This window comes from Patella vulgata, chromosome 3, assembly GCF_932274485.2.
Source record: "Patella vulgata chromosome 3, xgPatVulg1.2, whole genome shotgun sequence".
Lineage (NCBI taxonomy): Eukaryota > Metazoa > Mollusca > Gastropoda > Patellidae > Patella > Patella vulgata.
In genome coordinates this window covers 18,911,363-18,928,554 of record NC_065881.2, presented here as the reverse complement: position 1 = coordinate 18,928,554, position 17,192 = coordinate 18,911,363, and the positions used below count along the sequence as shown (strand labels likewise).

General features: G+C 33.5%; 1 protein-coding gene across 4 annotated transcripts in view; it reads left to right on the top strand.

Annotated features, from left to right (window-relative positions):
- Nucleotides 1-17,192, top strand: part of LOC126815292 (centromere protein F) — a 118,931-nt gene that overhangs the window by 97,275 nt on the left and 4,464 nt on the right. For 3 of the 4 annotated variants that reach the window (XM_056099506.1, XM_056099504.1, XM_056099505.1), the window contains 18 exons: nucleotides 1,868-2,091; nucleotides 2,532-3,275; nucleotides 3,607-3,726; nucleotides 6,509-6,604; nucleotides 7,072-7,233; nucleotides 7,675-7,860; nucleotides 8,767-8,943; nucleotides 10,313-10,435; nucleotides 11,084-11,179; nucleotides 11,522-11,677; nucleotides 11,802-12,171; nucleotides 12,406-12,548; nucleotides 12,962-13,049; nucleotides 13,470-13,613; nucleotides 14,002-14,132; nucleotides 15,506-15,766; nucleotides 16,391-16,525; nucleotides 17,036-17,110. In XM_056099506.1, coding sequence (XP_055955481.1) covers nucleotides 1,868-2,091; nucleotides 2,532-3,275; nucleotides 3,607-3,726; nucleotides 6,509-6,604; nucleotides 7,072-7,233; nucleotides 7,675-7,860; nucleotides 8,767-8,943; nucleotides 10,313-10,435; nucleotides 11,084-11,179; nucleotides 11,522-11,677; nucleotides 11,802-12,171; nucleotides 12,406-12,548; nucleotides 12,962-13,049; nucleotides 13,470-13,613; nucleotides 14,002-14,132; nucleotides 15,506-15,766; nucleotides 16,391-16,525; nucleotides 17,036-17,110 — 3,431 coding nt within the window. The remainder of the gene's footprint in view (nucleotides 1-1,867; nucleotides 2,092-2,531; nucleotides 3,276-3,606; nucleotides 3,727-6,508; nucleotides 6,605-7,071; nucleotides 7,234-7,674; nucleotides 7,861-8,766; nucleotides 8,944-10,312; nucleotides 10,436-11,083; nucleotides 11,180-11,521; nucleotides 11,678-11,801; nucleotides 12,172-12,405; nucleotides 12,549-12,961; nucleotides 13,050-13,469; nucleotides 13,614-14,001; nucleotides 14,133-15,505; nucleotides 15,767-16,390; nucleotides 16,526-17,035; nucleotides 17,111-17,192) is intronic. The other variant, XM_050540858.2, reaches the window with a different exon arrangement.

Genomic DNA, 17,192 nt, shown 5'->3' with positions numbered 1-17,192 from the left:
GAAATGTTAATTAACTTATATGTTATTCTATATATTTCTCAAAGCTGATGATATTTGGACTCAAATTATTTCTTTTTATGTTAAGTTATTGTTATCATTAGGTGCATTGATTGGTCCTTTGTGCCATAGATTGACCTCCTTTGATACAGGCTACTGTCTCTGCTATTTTGCTTTTTCCTTTAAACTGCAGATTAGATGATCTTTGTTCATCAAAAACCTTCAAAAATAACCTTCCAGCTCTCGATTACTTCAATTATGGGTTTTGAAATTATTGAATAAGAAGGGTATAAAGCAGTGCTCTTGTTTCAGTCATACAGTCAATTTACAAGCCTTAAAATTAGAATTTTAAATATAACCTTAAAACACAATAAAGATGGTTAAGTTTATAATTTTTAGGTGTAAAAATACTTAAAAATAGATAAATTGGAATGATTCTGGAAATTGCTAATTTCTTTGGAAAAAATATCTTGCTAATCTGAGGTAATTGAAAAAAAAAGATATCAAAAATTGACTGACAGGAAATGTTTTGAAATGAAAACCCTGTTATTAAATCACCTAACACGATAAATATAGTGAAATTTATAGATTTTATGCATAAGAACACATAACAATATCTTGGAAAAAAAATATCTTGCTAATCTAGGGTAAAAAAAAAATGTCAAAAACTGGCCGTCTGGCAAACGTCTGAATTGAAAACTCTGGTAAAAAGTCACAGTGTCCTGTATAAATGAATTGTCTGTGCAGTAAGCGCGAGTTAATTTCAGCCTGTATACATAGCTGATATTGTAGAACACAAAGTGATATTATTAATATTATTGATTATATTATGAGATGGTTTACAGTAATTATAGGTAACAGCTGTTTGTATAGGTATATAGTCATACAGGTAAATAACAAACCTGTGTGAATTTCTGCTGAAATTCTGTCTTCTGTATCAGCTTAGTACAATATTTTTCACCATATTTGTGAGTTCTGAAAAATTAAAGAGGTGATTCTGGATTTAATGTTTTGTACAGTATTTTTCATATTGTATGTTGTGGATAGTTTGATTCTGGATCTAATATTTTGTAGGCCTACAGTATTTTTCATACATATTTGCATGTTTTTGTCAGTTAAAGAAAGAGGAGGTGACTCTATATTTAATGTTTTAGTCATATCTCTAAGTGATGATGTGTGTGGTTGGATTCAATGGATAAAATCTATGGAACAGGTTTTAAAACTTAGGTCATTACGATACAGAGAGATCTTATTTTATAGTGTTTTGGATTGGGATCTTAGATATTCAATGGATAAAATCAGTGAATGAGACTGTAAAACTTAGGTCATTACGATACATAGCGATCTTATTTTATAGTGAATTGGATTGGGGTCTTAAATATTCAATGGATAAAATCTGTAAATGAGACTGTAAAACTTAGGTCATTACGATACAGAGCAATCTTATTTTATAGTGATTTGGATTAGGGTCTTAGATATTCAATGGATAAAATCTGTGAATGAGACTGTAAAACTTAGGTCATTACAACTAAATACAGAGAGATCTTACTTTATAGTGGTGTGGAATATCAAAAGTAATATTAATATTCTTGACCTGTGACAGCAAAAACAGGTGGAAGTTGCAAGTCATTGTTACTGATGTAAACAAAAATTTTTGAAATAGACTAAAAATATAATTTTGCATCATATAACATCCAAGGTAAAAGTTATTTGATAAATAAAACATACTAAAAATAATACATATTTTTAGCCCATTTCAACGCTTTGTTCATATTGGATATTGTAAACGAACGATTTGAGACCATCAACAGGACTTTCATTTCTTTTTAATCTCTATTCCGATGTCTGATTATTTTTTTTAATGTTTCAGGTGTATGTCAGGGTTCTAATCAGATACAACGTGGAGATCTTCAGTCTCTGGAGAATAAGAGGGTTATGCAATCAGTCCGTGGCTTGACAACGCAAACAGAGGAAACGACTGTTAAGGGCAGCCAGCAAGGGTTGCTAAAAACAAGTCGTAATTTTGAAAGGCAGTCAGATGATAAGTATTTGAGTCGATCTGATGTCATAGCTCACGAAGAGCAAATAAAGAGGGTAGGTAACTTGGATAAATTTGATAGGGTTGAATTATGCAACAAGAAAAATATGTTGTCTAGCTATTTCTGATTGGACGAAAAACCAAGGTTCAATCATGTCACCTTGAAAGTTCGATGGAGAGTAGGCAGACATGTTGCTGTCCAGACAAAATTCTCCTCCTTAGAATTGCACATCTGACCATAGAAAAAACACATGTAGCGTGATGACGAGACCGTAAACAAGACTAGGCAGAAACGATGCATTCAGTTCAAAATTTGTCTCTTAGGAACCTGCATGACTTATATCTGTCGTCATAGACTTAGTTGGTGAAGAAAAATAGGATGTTTAACTCGATTTCATTTCCTAAATGGTTGAATACTGGAAAGTTAAAGAAAAGTGTCACATAGATTTTGAAAATGTTTTAAGTGATAATCTATATTAAACATTTTGTTTTTCAGGATACAAGTGGAGTATATTCATCTCCACCAAATCGATCAGCTTCTAAGGAGGTTAAAAAGAGGCTGAATCACTTTGAATCCAACAACATGGAGTCTTCTAAAGATGAAGGACGTTGGAATAATTCAAAATCGGCAAAGCCTGCGTCCGACGACGTATTTGATGTTTCGAATGGCTGGACAAGTGTTGCCAAGGCAACATCACTGTCTCAGCCGCATCAAGGAAAAGGCTATGAAGAATTAGTGATTGGATTGACGCTTCCTTCAGAAAGTGAAGGTCAATCTGCGAATGACACTGATTCCGCGATGTCAAGCCCTGATGTGCCGCAAGCACAAAAAAGCTCTTCCAAAAGAAGAAGCAAAGAATTAGCACCACCTTTACCAAAGAGTTTACCACCAACCTTGTCGGGAAAAACTGTTTTCGCTCAAGATTCGTATTATTTGCCCAGTTTTGAGAAGGGTTCCGTGGGCAGTACTGATGGGGAATTGGACAATAATAGTTTAGTGTCGCCCCCTAGGGGTAAGGACAGTATTACGCCATCCCCAGAAGCAGCTGCAGTGCACCCTAGTGACAATGTGTATGTGTCAACACTAGGTTTGGAATATTTAACTGAGGGACAAGCACCTATTCGAAATTTTCCTTCGTTAGATAGTGTAGCAGATAGTGGGCGAGGAACAGTAGCTTCAAATGTGGGTCAGCTACATAATCTGGTGGATAAAATAGGATTTATTGAAAAACAGCTTCAGGTGAGTTTCTGTAGAAAACACAATTTATTTGATATTATTTTACAAACATGTTACTTGGGCTTGCAACACAGATTGTAGACAGTTAAAGTAGATTTGTTGGGAACAGATTTTTGGATGGGATATTACCCAGGTAGATGCAAACTATAGGCTGTGTGATTGACTGCAGGGGAGCTACAGCACTCCAAGTTGCTTTAGGACGGATCCCTGGTGCGGATTCATGACGATTTATTTATTATTTTAATATTTTAAAGCTAAAGATGATTAAAATTAAATCCATTGCAAATCAAGCTTGTTGTAGGATGCTAAACCCCATTTCATTTTCTATGTGTAGGAAACAAATGAAGAAACAGAGACTGAAGAAGAAAGTATGTTCTCATGGAAAACAAAAGCAAGTGAACGAGGACAGCAGCTTGAAGTAGCTTCTTCAGCAAATAGGCAGATACAAAATGAGGTAGGTTAACATCATTGGCATCTTCCTATGAAAAATACCTGTTTTAAAGCCAACAGACATTATGGATCATTAATTTTTGCATGACCTATCATCAGAGTTGATCTTTCCTTGGATTGCACACGTAACCATATAATTACAAATTGCTATATATTTTCTCTAACCAGTTGAATCATAGCAGATCTCTTTTCATTATACTGATATAATATGAGGCATTTCGTTATTTTTCTTCAGCGAAATGTGCTCATTTCATCAAACTCGGAAGAAACAACTTATATCTAATAAGTATGACTACAAGTTTTGCAGTCAGCTGCCATCATCAGCATCATCATCATTCCCTTCATCTTCACCATCTTCGTTATTTATGTATTTCACATCATTTAGAGCAACTAAGACACATTCAGTTTTGATTATTCCATTGTAGTAAACCTTTTGATGTTCAGGCTCTGATTTGGGGTTTGCAGGAAAATTAAATTTAATGCCATGTGTTTTAATTGTGCTTATTCTAACATAGCTTATTGTTCATGATGACACATTCAGTTTTAAATATTTCATCGTCGTAGTAAACCTATCATGAGCTTGATTTTCAGGTTCAAATTTGGGGTTTGCAGGAAAATTAAATTTAATGTTATGTATTTTAATTGTGCTTATTAACATAGCTTATTGTTCATGATGATACATTCGGTTTTAAGTATTTCATTGTCGTAGAAAACCTATTATGAGCTTGATTTTCAGGTTCAAATTTGGGGTTTGCAGAAAATTTAATTTAATGTTATATGTCTTAATTGCGCTAATAATGACATAGCTTATTGTTTATAATGTTTATATTAGTCACTATATATTTAGCTTTAAGTTTATCAACATGTATCATTCATTTATCGTTAATTCAATCCCAGCATCCACCAGCAGTTCGTCGTAAGAAAAAGGTAGAGTATATGGTTTGTCGATGTATTTAGTTTTAGTTCACCTTCTATTGGTATTCTCAGAATTATTTCACTGTTTAGTTGAAGGTGGCCTGTTTGATCATATATATATATATATATATATATATATAGAAAGGTTTCATGCTTTGTATACAATTCTAATTCACTGCATCAGCAGGGAGCCACTGTGGCTCAGTGAGTAAGATGTTGGCTCACTTACCTTGAGGTCCCGTGTTCGACATGATTTCCTCTTGTCAGTGGTGTAGCTGTTCTCGACATTGTTCCCCCTTGTCAGTGGTGTAGCTGTGTTGGACATGGTTCCCCCTTGTCAAATAGGACAAAAAAGCGATGTCCTGTGCACACATTGGTGTGCATGTAAAAGACCCTTTAGCTGTTCGAATTTGATATAAGATTAGGCCGAAGTGCTGCTGTCCGGGTAACATTTTCCCCTCATAGCACACTGTATGGCATATGCCTGTCTTCATTAGCCCAGTCGGAGCAGAATTGTAGGACGGCCGGGCAAAATTCTCTTCCTCACATTGCATATTATGTTGACGAGACATTAAACTCTTGTGTTATTCCATTCCATACTTCTTGATAACATAAAATCGTGCAATATTAGAAAAGTAGAAACCTTTTTATATATGTCAATATTATATTGTTATGTTGGTAAAGGATTTAAATGTCACTGTTCACTAATTTTAAAGTTAAATCACAACCGATATATCTCACTCTATACAATATACTGGTTTAATTCAAGCAGTTTCCAAATAATAAGTGGGGTGTCTTCCTTATGAATAATCCTAGTATAAGACCAAATTGGGTTTTCTTCCTTATAAATCATCCTTGTAAGAATTATTCGGTTACCAACTGGTTTTACTTTCTTATAAAGAAATCCTTAAGTTCAGTGGGTTGCGAAAATTGGGTTTTTGTCCCTATAAATGGTCCTGGTATAAATTAATAGGTTAGTGAAATAATTATTGGGTTATCTTCCTTAGAAATGGTTCTTAGTCTTGTGTTCTTTTATAGTTTATAAACTGTAACTCCTGGATATTTTTTATTTCACCAAACTCCTTGGATTTTAACTTACAGATCACAAGATCAACGTTAATTTTGGAGATGTTCACGTTCCACAATGTCACTATATACGTCTATTAAATAATATGATATATGTCCTCACTTGAATGCATGATTTGTTTTACATGATCACTATAAGAATATACACAGGAGCCTTATTCACAAAAATTTAAAATATGTTAAGAATGTAGGTTTTTCATTGGTTCAGAGTTAAAATTCTAGTACAAAGTTTACTCTTAACCAATGAAAAGGTTGAATTCTTTAAAATATTTAAGATTTTTTGTGAATAAAAGGCCCTAGTTAGTCTTAAATGAGAAACCTGTTAAATATCAAAAGACAGACAATTAAACAATAAAAAATGTAAAATCACAAATAGTGTTAAATTGATGTGATATTTTAAATGTAAATAGTGCAATGTGCGCAGGGCTTTAACTAGAAAATTCTGCCTGTCAGTCAATTTTTTGACAAACATGTATTTTGTCAAACTTGGCATTATATTTTTTTTCAAGAATATTAGCATTATGCAAAATATTTTTTAAAAAATTTAAATGTTTTTAAAAATAAAGACTAAAAATTTAATATTTATCATTGTTTGACATTCTGATTTTATTAGATAAAAATTAGACAGACAGATAATTTTCCTGCTAGTCAATTACAACGCCAATCAGTCATGATTGACAATTATGACATTGTGTTTTACTGCTAGATTATTTCAGGTTTAATAATGTTAGAAGATATTGTATTTATTTATACTTATAGAATATAAAAGATGGTATATATTTCAGATAAATCTGTTAGAGAAAGAAGTAGAAGAGAAGAACAGATATATATCAACCCTGGATCAATGGTTACATTCATTTGAAGAAATATTCAAAAATAAGGTGGGTGTGGTACTTGAAATTACAGGGTTGATATTGTACTAGTTTTAATCACCATATTGTTGTTACCACTGTCAGTCTTCAAATGAAAAAGATGCTGTAAATTATGAGGCAGCCATGGTGACTCAGTGAGTAAGATGTTGCTCACTAACCAAGAGTTTGATCCAGGTGTTGGCTGATAAAGTTCACCAGGATTATCCAGGTATGGTTACCTGTTGTCTGTGGTGCAGGATGGGGGTTCTGGCAAGTCGCCTTGACAGTTGGAATTTATATACGAGTAAGCCATAGCACTACTGTCCAGGTAAAATTTCCCTGATAACACACTGTATGGTATATGCCTGTCTTTATTAGCCCAGTCGTTGCAAAAATGTATGACATTAGCCCCCATTTCACTTCATTTCTGTTAGTTATGGAAAAGAAGGAATACTGTCTTTTATTATAATGTTTATGATGTTATATTTTTTTCACAGGATATCAAGAGTGATCGGGATATCATTCAGCAACTACAAGCTGACCTTGTAAAGGTCAAAGGTGAACTAACTAACTCAGGTCAACGTAAGGAGGACATATCTAAAGATCCGGCTGCCTTACAGACACAATTAACCAGTAAAAACAGAGAACTTTCAGCTAAGGTAGGTTTTATGTTTTGAGTAATACTTTAGACATGTCTCAGGGCTATGATTACAATTAGTTGAAAATATGATTGTCTAGTTGTTTGGAAGGGACAAAAACATTGGCATGCACGATAAAGATTCCTTTGCAATTGGAATTTAATGAAGAGTAGGTGGTAACACTGCTGTCCAGGCAAAAATCACCTTCTTAGCGCACTGCATGTCATATGCCTGAAAAGTAGGACGTTAAAATACATTTCATTTCACTTTTTTTTAGTCCAATTTAAAATTAAAAAAGCAATAGTAAGAAACTAGACAAATTATCAATGACGACAAAAGCATTTCCTAGGACTGAAGTAAATGTTCTCCTACCTAGGATTGCTGACATAAACATAGAAAATAAAAGGCATTTTTTCTCCAAATGACTGAATGTTAAACATAATTTGTGTTGTTTTTTTTCAGAGAGAAGAGGTAGAAACATTGCTGAGAGTAATTAGAAGTTGGCAGGAGGAATGTCGTACAATTGAAAATATGAGATCAAATGCTCTGGATTCACTTCGTGCTCTGGAAGTAGAGGCTCTAGAACTACAAGATGTCCATAGTGATCTTACTGAGATGAAAAATGAATATGATTCTCTTAGAGGACAGGTTGGTGAAACTTCTTTTTTAGTGTCTTGTGAAGCTTCTCTTATCCCATTGCTGATTATCCATGCCTCGCTAATATTCATCATTAACTAGATTAACTTCCCATTGTCAAGTTATAAAGACATCATAATCTCACTACACAGGAATGAAATGTTTTTTGAGAAAATTGAATATGTATCGAGATACATTGAATCAAAAAATGTGTTTGGGCAGTAACTTTCGTATTTGGGACTGTTTGTCTTAAAAATTGATAGAAATTCCTAAGACCCATCGGTCATTTTACTCGCATATTTTTCCTCAACCCCCTTTTAAACCATGGTTAGTTGCAACCCCCTGCTGCATAACTATGGAAGTTTCTTTTTTTTTATTTAACCAAAGAACAAATTACGATAATTAGGGCTATGTGAATATCTAAAAGGAATATTTCAATCATGGATAATTATTACACTAAGATTTTATTTCTTATTCCAAAGTGCTATAGAATTCATGATACCATACATAAAAATTTTATTTCTTATTCCAAAGTACTATAGAATTCATGATACCATACATAAAATTTTATTTTATTTCAAAGTGCTATAGAATTCATGATACCATACATAAAATTTTCTTATTCTAAAGTGCTATAATAGAATTCATGATACCATACATAAAATTTCATTTCTTATTCCAAAGTGCTATAGAATTCATGATACCATACATAAAATTTTAATTCTTAAGTGCTACAGAATTCATGATACCATACATAAAAGCATGAACAATGCATTTTAGATGTGTATCAGTCTGATGTCTTAATACATTGATAATGTCAAAGATATAACCATGGATGTATAGACATTAATTTTTTAACGGTCATCATTTTTACCTTCTCCATTTTGATTGTCGTATTGTGCATTACCTCCCTTTTAGCTAGCAGACATCAGAGATAAATGTAAAGATTATGACGTAGTTTCGGAGGAGAATCATGAACTTGAGGAACAGGTTGAAAGGTTAAAAAGTCGTCTTCATGAATTGGGTTTCATAGAAGTGGAGAATAGCTCTTTGGGAGGACAGTTAGAAGGCGCAACAAAACTTTTAAACGATAGGGTATACTAAATATTCTACAGCTTCATTTTACGTTTCATTTAATTTATAGGCGCACTTCTGTTTTACTTCATAGTAAAATTATTTTTACTGTTTTCCAAATCTGTTCAGGTTCAATGCACTTCTTTTCTGTTGATATAATTTATATATAAATCACATTTTTTGATGTTTGCTCATTTCGTTGTTGGTGGATGGTATTATATGTTGTGTTATAGTTGTATTTTTTTTCTTTTGTTTTTTTAATATTAGATAAGTGTTTTATTACTACATTGCACACTGCTGCAGCCATATTGAATTACTGTCTCCTCCAGTGCTAATTGAATTTGAAATTTTCAAGTGTTCCTAATAATGTATAAAAAAACATAATGGCATTTGTTCATTAAGAACACTGTATTTAATTTCACTTTGTAGCATAGTAAAAATTGGGTGCTATAGTAGTCAGGGGTAGACAAGGTGTAAATGGAAATGCCACTTTTCTGTGCAATATTCACCTGTTGCATTGTAAATGTAACCATATAAATTCACCATGTTAGTCTCAAAATATCCACAGTATTGTGTTGAGGAGACTTTAAACCCCATCCTATCCATGATAAAGTATAAGTAGTATATAATCGTTATGTGGGATATAAGATATTATTGATTATAAATATAACTTATTATACATATATTCTATTACTTACTACATGTATATACACACCAATATATACTTAATAAATCAATATATTGAACATATAAGCTTGAATTTATAAAATAAATATATGTACATGTGGCCCACTTGTCTTCAATATGGTGGTTTTAAATAAATACAAGTACTACGTATGAAAATGGATGTTGTTTTCTTTTATCTGGTAATGACAGTTGTTTATTATTTAGCAATCTATTATGAAATATGAGTAATGTATTAGCAATAATTATTGGTGATAACCAGAATGTATTAGCAATAATTTCTTGGTAATGACCAGTAATTTATTAGCAATAATTTATTCATAATAACCAGTAATGTATTATTTAACAATAATTTATTTGGTAATGATCAGTAAATATTGTTTAGTATTAATTTATTTGGCAATGATTAGTAATGTATTTTAATACAATGATTTTTCGGTAATTACAAGTCGTATACTTTTTAGCAATAATTTAAACATCACACATTTTATGATGTAATTTTTTGCCTAATATGCTAAAACCTGGAAGAACATACCCATTTTTTGCAGATTAATTCATAGAATATAGTTTCCATTGAAAGTTTGAATTCAGATTGATACATAATGTGCTGGATTGGTTTTATGGTAACCCATATGCATTGTATTAATTTAATATATTTAAAGTCAACCCCCAAAACACTATTAATGGTTTTGTTTTCATTTTTTAGATGAACAAGGTAAAGGAACTAACAGAAGAGACTGTAAGATTAAATGATAGAGTTAAAGGTCTGGAGAATGAGAATGCATCATTCCAGTCTGTGAAAGAAGAATATGATAGTCTCAGAGCTAGGGTAAGCATGATAAGAATATGATAATCACAGAGCTAGGGTAAGAATTATGAGAGGATTATGATCATCTCAGACCTAGGGTAAGAATCAAATAATGTAATAATCTCAGATAATTTTAGGGCAAGGGTAAGAATTATAAGAATATGATGATCTCAGAGCTAGGAATCATAAAGAATTTGATATAGACTAGGAAGCATTTAGAATATCATAATCTCAGATCTAGAATAACAAGCATGAGAATTTGATAACCACAGGGCTAGAGTAGGAAGCATTTAGAATATGGTAATCTAAGAGTAAGGATAAGAATATAAAAATTTCAAAAGTAGGGTATGAATCATAAAATATAAAATTTGTACAGTTACTGTAAGAACCATAAGAATATGGTAATCATAGAGCCAGAGTAAGAATCATTTAGAATATGATAATTTCTGAGCTAGTTTAAACATCATATAGAATATGATAATCACAGTGCTAGGATAAGATCAATCAAAATGGATACCCTGATTGAACAAATATAATTGATCAATTCAAAATGAATATACCAGATAGTGCAATTGAATACCAGTATTTACATAATTCACTTTTAAATAATTTAAAATTTGTTATTTTAAAAATTATATTTAATATTAACCTGGTACCTATTTATTTCAGTTTGATGAAATTGAAAGTAGTAAAGAGAAAGCTTTGACAGATGTAGCTCCATTAAAAGCTAAGGTTGCCAGACTTTCACAAAATTGTCACGAAAAGGTAGGAAATCTCTATATTTCGAATAAAAATGTCTATGTAGGGTTCTATGGTCTTTGGAATTGCATGGCGTCTAATACCTGGTCACCACAATACTTTAAGAGTGTGGACCTTAGTTGTTCTTTCCAAATAGGCAATTTTTCAATCACAGTAATGCAGGAGCTACCCCTGATAAGTGGGAATGGAACTTCACAAAGATTCTTCTCAGCCCACATAGAGATTCAATCTTGATTGATCACCGTGAGCTTTTTATGTTTGTTCAGAGGGGAGATTTACCTTAGAATCCAATCTCAATCTAGACATGAATCTATAATCAATGATTTCTTTTATTAATTTTTCCCACAGAATTCTTTAATCCGACGTTTAGTGGATGAACTTCAAACAAAGGGAGGGAAATCTGTGTTACTAGATGAACTTAGACGATTGGAGGTTGCCATGACAGATGAATCAGACATTGAAGGACTAATAACTGCATCTCCTTTGGCTTCAACGAGTCACATGGTAAGTGAATTAAGTCAATAGATTTCAGTAGGTGATTGGTTAATATAGCATAGCCTCCATTTTATAGAATCATATTAACAGACATGTTGTTTCATGTGATTGTATCAAAATGTCTTGTTTTTAGGCTCCAAGGTCACAAGTTTATAGAAATCAAGGTCGAACAAGCCCAGCTTACTCATCGTCAAGTTCTTCAATCAGTGATGCCAGAGACCTCCTTAGTGATACAGAACTAATGTCAGCTCCAGAACATCGGTTACCACAGCGACCAAGATCTGCTGAACATGCTTCCAGACAAAATCGCCATACAAGGCGCCATCTATCTTCAAAAACAGACTATCTTACACCAAATAAGGAAATGAGGAATACACATGCGTCACCTGATGAGCCGAAACTGTACATGGCATTAGCTGATTATAATCCACAACTATTCTCTCGTAGTGATAAACCATGGTTGGAGATTCCACTACAAGAGGGAGATCGAGTCAAAGTCATTGGTAATTACTATATTCTTGTTTTGAATTTGATTAACTCCATTTTTGGTGGCCATGGGATTGAAATCATGCCACTTGACGTAATGATCTAAGGCACACTTTAGACAGTTCAGCCAACCAATCCCCCATCAAATTTCTGAATTTTGGAGCATTAATTTTTAATGCAATATTGTTTATAGTTTTAATTTGTTAACACGTCTATGACTCAAATCAATGAATTCGTCATTTCTTTTCAAGGTCAGTTAAGCCATAGTGGATATTATGAAGCAGAAGTCAACAATCGTGTAGGACTAGTTCCAGCCTCTTACCTACAGCCTCTTCACCACAGTCCCGAATGGTATCATTCCGCCATTCAGGGAAGACGTATACAAAATTTACAGGTATGTTTTAAATGGCTCAATGGGCGAGGCACTGGTTATCACTGACCAGGTACTGGGTTTGATCCTTGTGTTCATCAAGATTTTCCAGTCTGGTTCCCCCCGCCCCTTATCTGAATGGGATGAAAACCAAGAACCACCTATTTATAAAATTCTTGACAGTTGAAATTTAATGAATAGTAAACGGAAAATGCCAGGATAGTGTAGAATGTTAAATACTATTTCATTTGCTAAAAAGAGGGAAATTAGAACCAATTACCAGACCATTCTCCTGATATATCAGACAATACTCCTGCTGGAAGCATGTTCTATGTTTAGAACCACTCATTGAGCCACCATGGCTCCAACCTGAAGATGAAGCTTCTGGAGCATTTACTGTTCAAGAGTTAAATGTTGATTTTACTTTGTAATTTCAGAGCACTCCTAGAAATCAGGAAGGTAGTCCAGAGAAAATAGTTAACATGTTCCATCAGTTAAATCAAGTTCAACCATCACCTATCAATGGTATGAATATTTTGTCTTTCAAACCACGTCATTAGGAATTAACAGCATTATATTTTAAGTAACAATGTGTGGTTTGCATTTTTCGGAAAACAACAAAGATGGCAGAGTGGTTGTTACAAAGGGAACAGCATAAAAAGCAATGGTATTTTCAATATAAGTAGGCCATAGCACCGCTGTCCGGGAAAATTTCCCTCATAGCACACTGTTTTCATTAGCCTATACAGGTCACAATTCTATAGAATACAATTACTGCTTATTACTGAGCGATGTTTCGACTAGGATTCTCTAGTCATTATCAAGCAGAACAGTAGATGATAAACCCAATTTCATTTATGTTGCTTTATAGGGACGACTTTTGTACAGAGTCACTGAATACAAACTTTTAGAATACCAGTATAATATCTCAATTTATTTTTACAGCCACTGGTACGTCTACGAGCCATTTTCAGCCTGTCAGTGGAAATAATCAAACTACTCAGACTAAAGGTCAAGGTCAAACAACAACCACAACTCAAACATTTTACAACATTCCTCCTAGAAAACCTCCTACTTCTAGACAAGCTGGTGAGCAATATTATATTGATGATGACTTTCATAAAGATTTTTGAAATCTATGATGGGGAAGATCCCCTCTTTACATCCCCCCCACCCAACACACCAGGTTGGGAGTAAAAATCTTTAATATCATAAAAAGAAGTGGGACCTTCTTCATGAATGCAGCCTTTTGATTGGCCAATAACTAGAATTTAATGCTGAGCCATTGAACATTCAACATTCTTAAAATATTTTAGTTTGAGATTCGGTGAATAATGATTTTTCTTTCTAACAGTTTTTACATTTAGGCAGTGGAAAGTGCTAAGTCCTGATCTTTTATTTAGTAATTTAGAATTGCTTGATATATAATTAATCAGTTGACAATGTCACGTCATTAAAATGATCTTTTATATCACAGGAGCACCAGATCCACCCAGCAATTTCAAAGTCCAGAAAATCATTGGTGGCAACAGTCTCATGTTGTCATGGTTACCACCAAAATTAAATGAATTAAACCAAAGTAATGGTTCCCCAGTAACAGGCTATAGGGTATGTAACAGTTTTAGATTAGATAGATTTAAGAATAATCAGAATTTATTGCCATTCTTTTGTTTGTTTGATTACCGGCAAGCCTGGAAATTAGGCACCGGTTATACATGAATTGGGGCTTTGTCAGGCACAATCCCTCAGGTGTCTGTCCCTTTTTTCCAGCTCAGATTTGTCTGTGCTTTTAATGATTTTATTAATAGATGTCTGGCTCGAAGTTAAAAATATATTTAGGGGTGATGATTTTCCGTGATCGCGGAAAAAATGCGGAAATCGCGGAATTGTCCACTCAAAACAGAATTTGAAATCTCACACGGAAAAAGACGGAAAAACCGATATTTGCTGATACTAAACACAAACTCAAAACAATTTTGCAGTTATCCAAGTATTTCATCTTTTTATTCATAAAAATTGGAAATTATTGAATGATATCGCATGGTTTTGTTACTGTCTATTTTAGTATTTATCTACATTCATTTCATCATTTAGGAATCATAATTTTACTCGAAACAAAAACCCGTCTTTCATGTATCCCTGTATACAATTACTCTGTAGTTGAACTTGAATTAAACATTGTAATGTATATATATGTCTTAAAAAAAAGTTTTGTCACTTCATAAAAGTAAAAATCGTTTCATTTACTTCTTATTTTACTGCCGGGCTCGTGACTCGTGTTTATCCGCATTATCCACGTGACATCACCAATATGCCGTAGCCTTGTTTATCCGCATTATCCACGTGACATCACCAATATGCCGTAGCCTTGTGAATCCAGCCCTTATTCTCGAGGAAACGGTAGTAACTACGAAGATGTCTGGATAAATCGCGACTACAACTAGCAGCTGAGAAAAATGGCTTCGTCTGCTAAAAAGATGAAACAAGGTCACAAGATGTAATTTTCTGTTATTTAATTTGGGAAACAGGTTTAAAGAATAACTAGTCATTGAACATTACAAGTCATTCACAATTCAACATTTGTTATCATTGGTTTAAAATGATCCGTTTTGTAATGAAAGGCATTTTAAGATGTTTTATTCATTTATTCATAAAATAACATTTTATCTCGAAAAACGGAATATGGTCAGCTCTGAAACGGAAAATAACGGAATTCAAAATACTTAAAACAGAATTTGCTATTTTCTGAAACGGAAAATCACCACCCCTATATATTCAACACTAGTTTATTTGTCAGCTACAACTAAAATCATTATGTCCAGGCTTGCTTGCCAGAAGATGTTTGAGAGGCTAGTTCAGCATAGGATAGGATCAGTGGGAGGACAATAATGAAATTCGCTGCCGCCATCCCCAATTATTTTGTAACATTTCAGAAAACTCAACAATCTGTGTCACTTATAAATTTTAATTATACATTTCAGATATTTTGCAATGGACAAATTCGACATCAATCCCATAGTCCTTTGTTAGCTAAAGCTGTGATAGAGAATATTCTTGTTGCTAGGCAACATAAATTTTCAATACAAACAATGGCGGCCAATGGCCATGTTTCTACCTCTGTTTCCATCACATATGATGGAGTGGTCACGCCATCTAGTGGCAGTGACAGTGATCACGAATCGGATGCAGATCTGTCCTCCATATTTTCCAAGGTCAGCCAAGGTCAAGGTCCAAGAAGACAGGTCAGTTGAAGTTACACATTTTTCAAATTATCCTTGGTGGAAGATGGCTATACATATGAAGTCAAATGGGTAAAATAGCCCAGTTACAATATCTGATATTTTCAAAACAAAATATTGAGCTTTTGGAAAGGGGACTTCTGGATAATTGCACAGGACCGGGATAAAGGTTTCTAAGAGTCCTACACAAAATTAACCATTTTTTTATTCCCTTGAATATTACTTGAATGATTCCTTTAAATCAAAGCATAATATAAGTTTTATATGCCCATGTGAAGTAACATTATTTTCTATTGACTTTCCATTGCCATCTGTATTCTACAAAGATATTTTCAAATAATAAAGTTGATATGAGAATCAGAAACTGGTTTTGTTGTTCTTGGGAGTGACGCTCTTTGATTGGAATGCTTGTTCCTTGGACAATTGTGCATCAATTTTTAATATAAGTTACAAGATGGCTGATATGACATCATTGTCAATTCCTGGTACAGTGGTACCAACACTTTTCGGCTGAATTTTTCTTAATTTATATAATGAAATTTAAGAAAATGTTTTTTCTGATCTTAGTTGCAAGCCGCATTTTTAATTAATATGTGATAATTAGTTTAATTGTGAATTTATTTTCAGTTTATTGGCGTTTATGATTACAATCCGCAGCATCATTCGCGGCAAGATTTAACTGGTCAAGAGTTATCATTCCAAACAGGGGATGAAATTACTGTGTTTGGTAATCAAAGACCAGATGGCTTTTACCATGCTGAGGTAAATTTAGATTTCAAAGAAATTCATTTATAATAGTTCTTCAGTCTGGTGTGAAGATGGAGGGGAGTCGTGGTGGCTCAGTGAGTAATGCGCTGGCTCGTTATCTTCAAGGTCCCTTATGTGATGGCTAAGAATGTTCATCAGGATTTTCCAGTGTGGGCCTCCCTTATCACCTTGTCAGTGGTGAAGGATGGGGGGGGGGCATGGCATGGTGTCTAGTTATTTAGAAGGGACGAAAAACTGAGGTCCTGTACACGTTGGGATGCACTTAAAGAAACCTTGACAGTTAGAATTTGAAAAATTAGGGGTGGGCTGTATTACCCTCAAAGCAAACTATATGACATATGCCTGTCTTGATTAGCCCAGTCTGTGCAGAAAAGTAGAACATTAAACCCCATTTTGTTTCCTTACCTTGAAACAGAAAATAACAGTAGAAGATATTTTAGTCATACGATGAATAAGTTATCGTCCAAAATCTGTAATAATCGTATATTGAATGAATTATTTCAGATAAATGGTAAGAAAGGTCTGGTTCCAGCCAGATTTATAGAAGAACTTCCTTCCTCACCTTCCAAAAACACTAAGGTTAGTTTATTATTTTTAATCTTCTTTTAGAATGGTACAACCCCCATATGAAACACATTTTCCAATTTGAAATTTCACACTT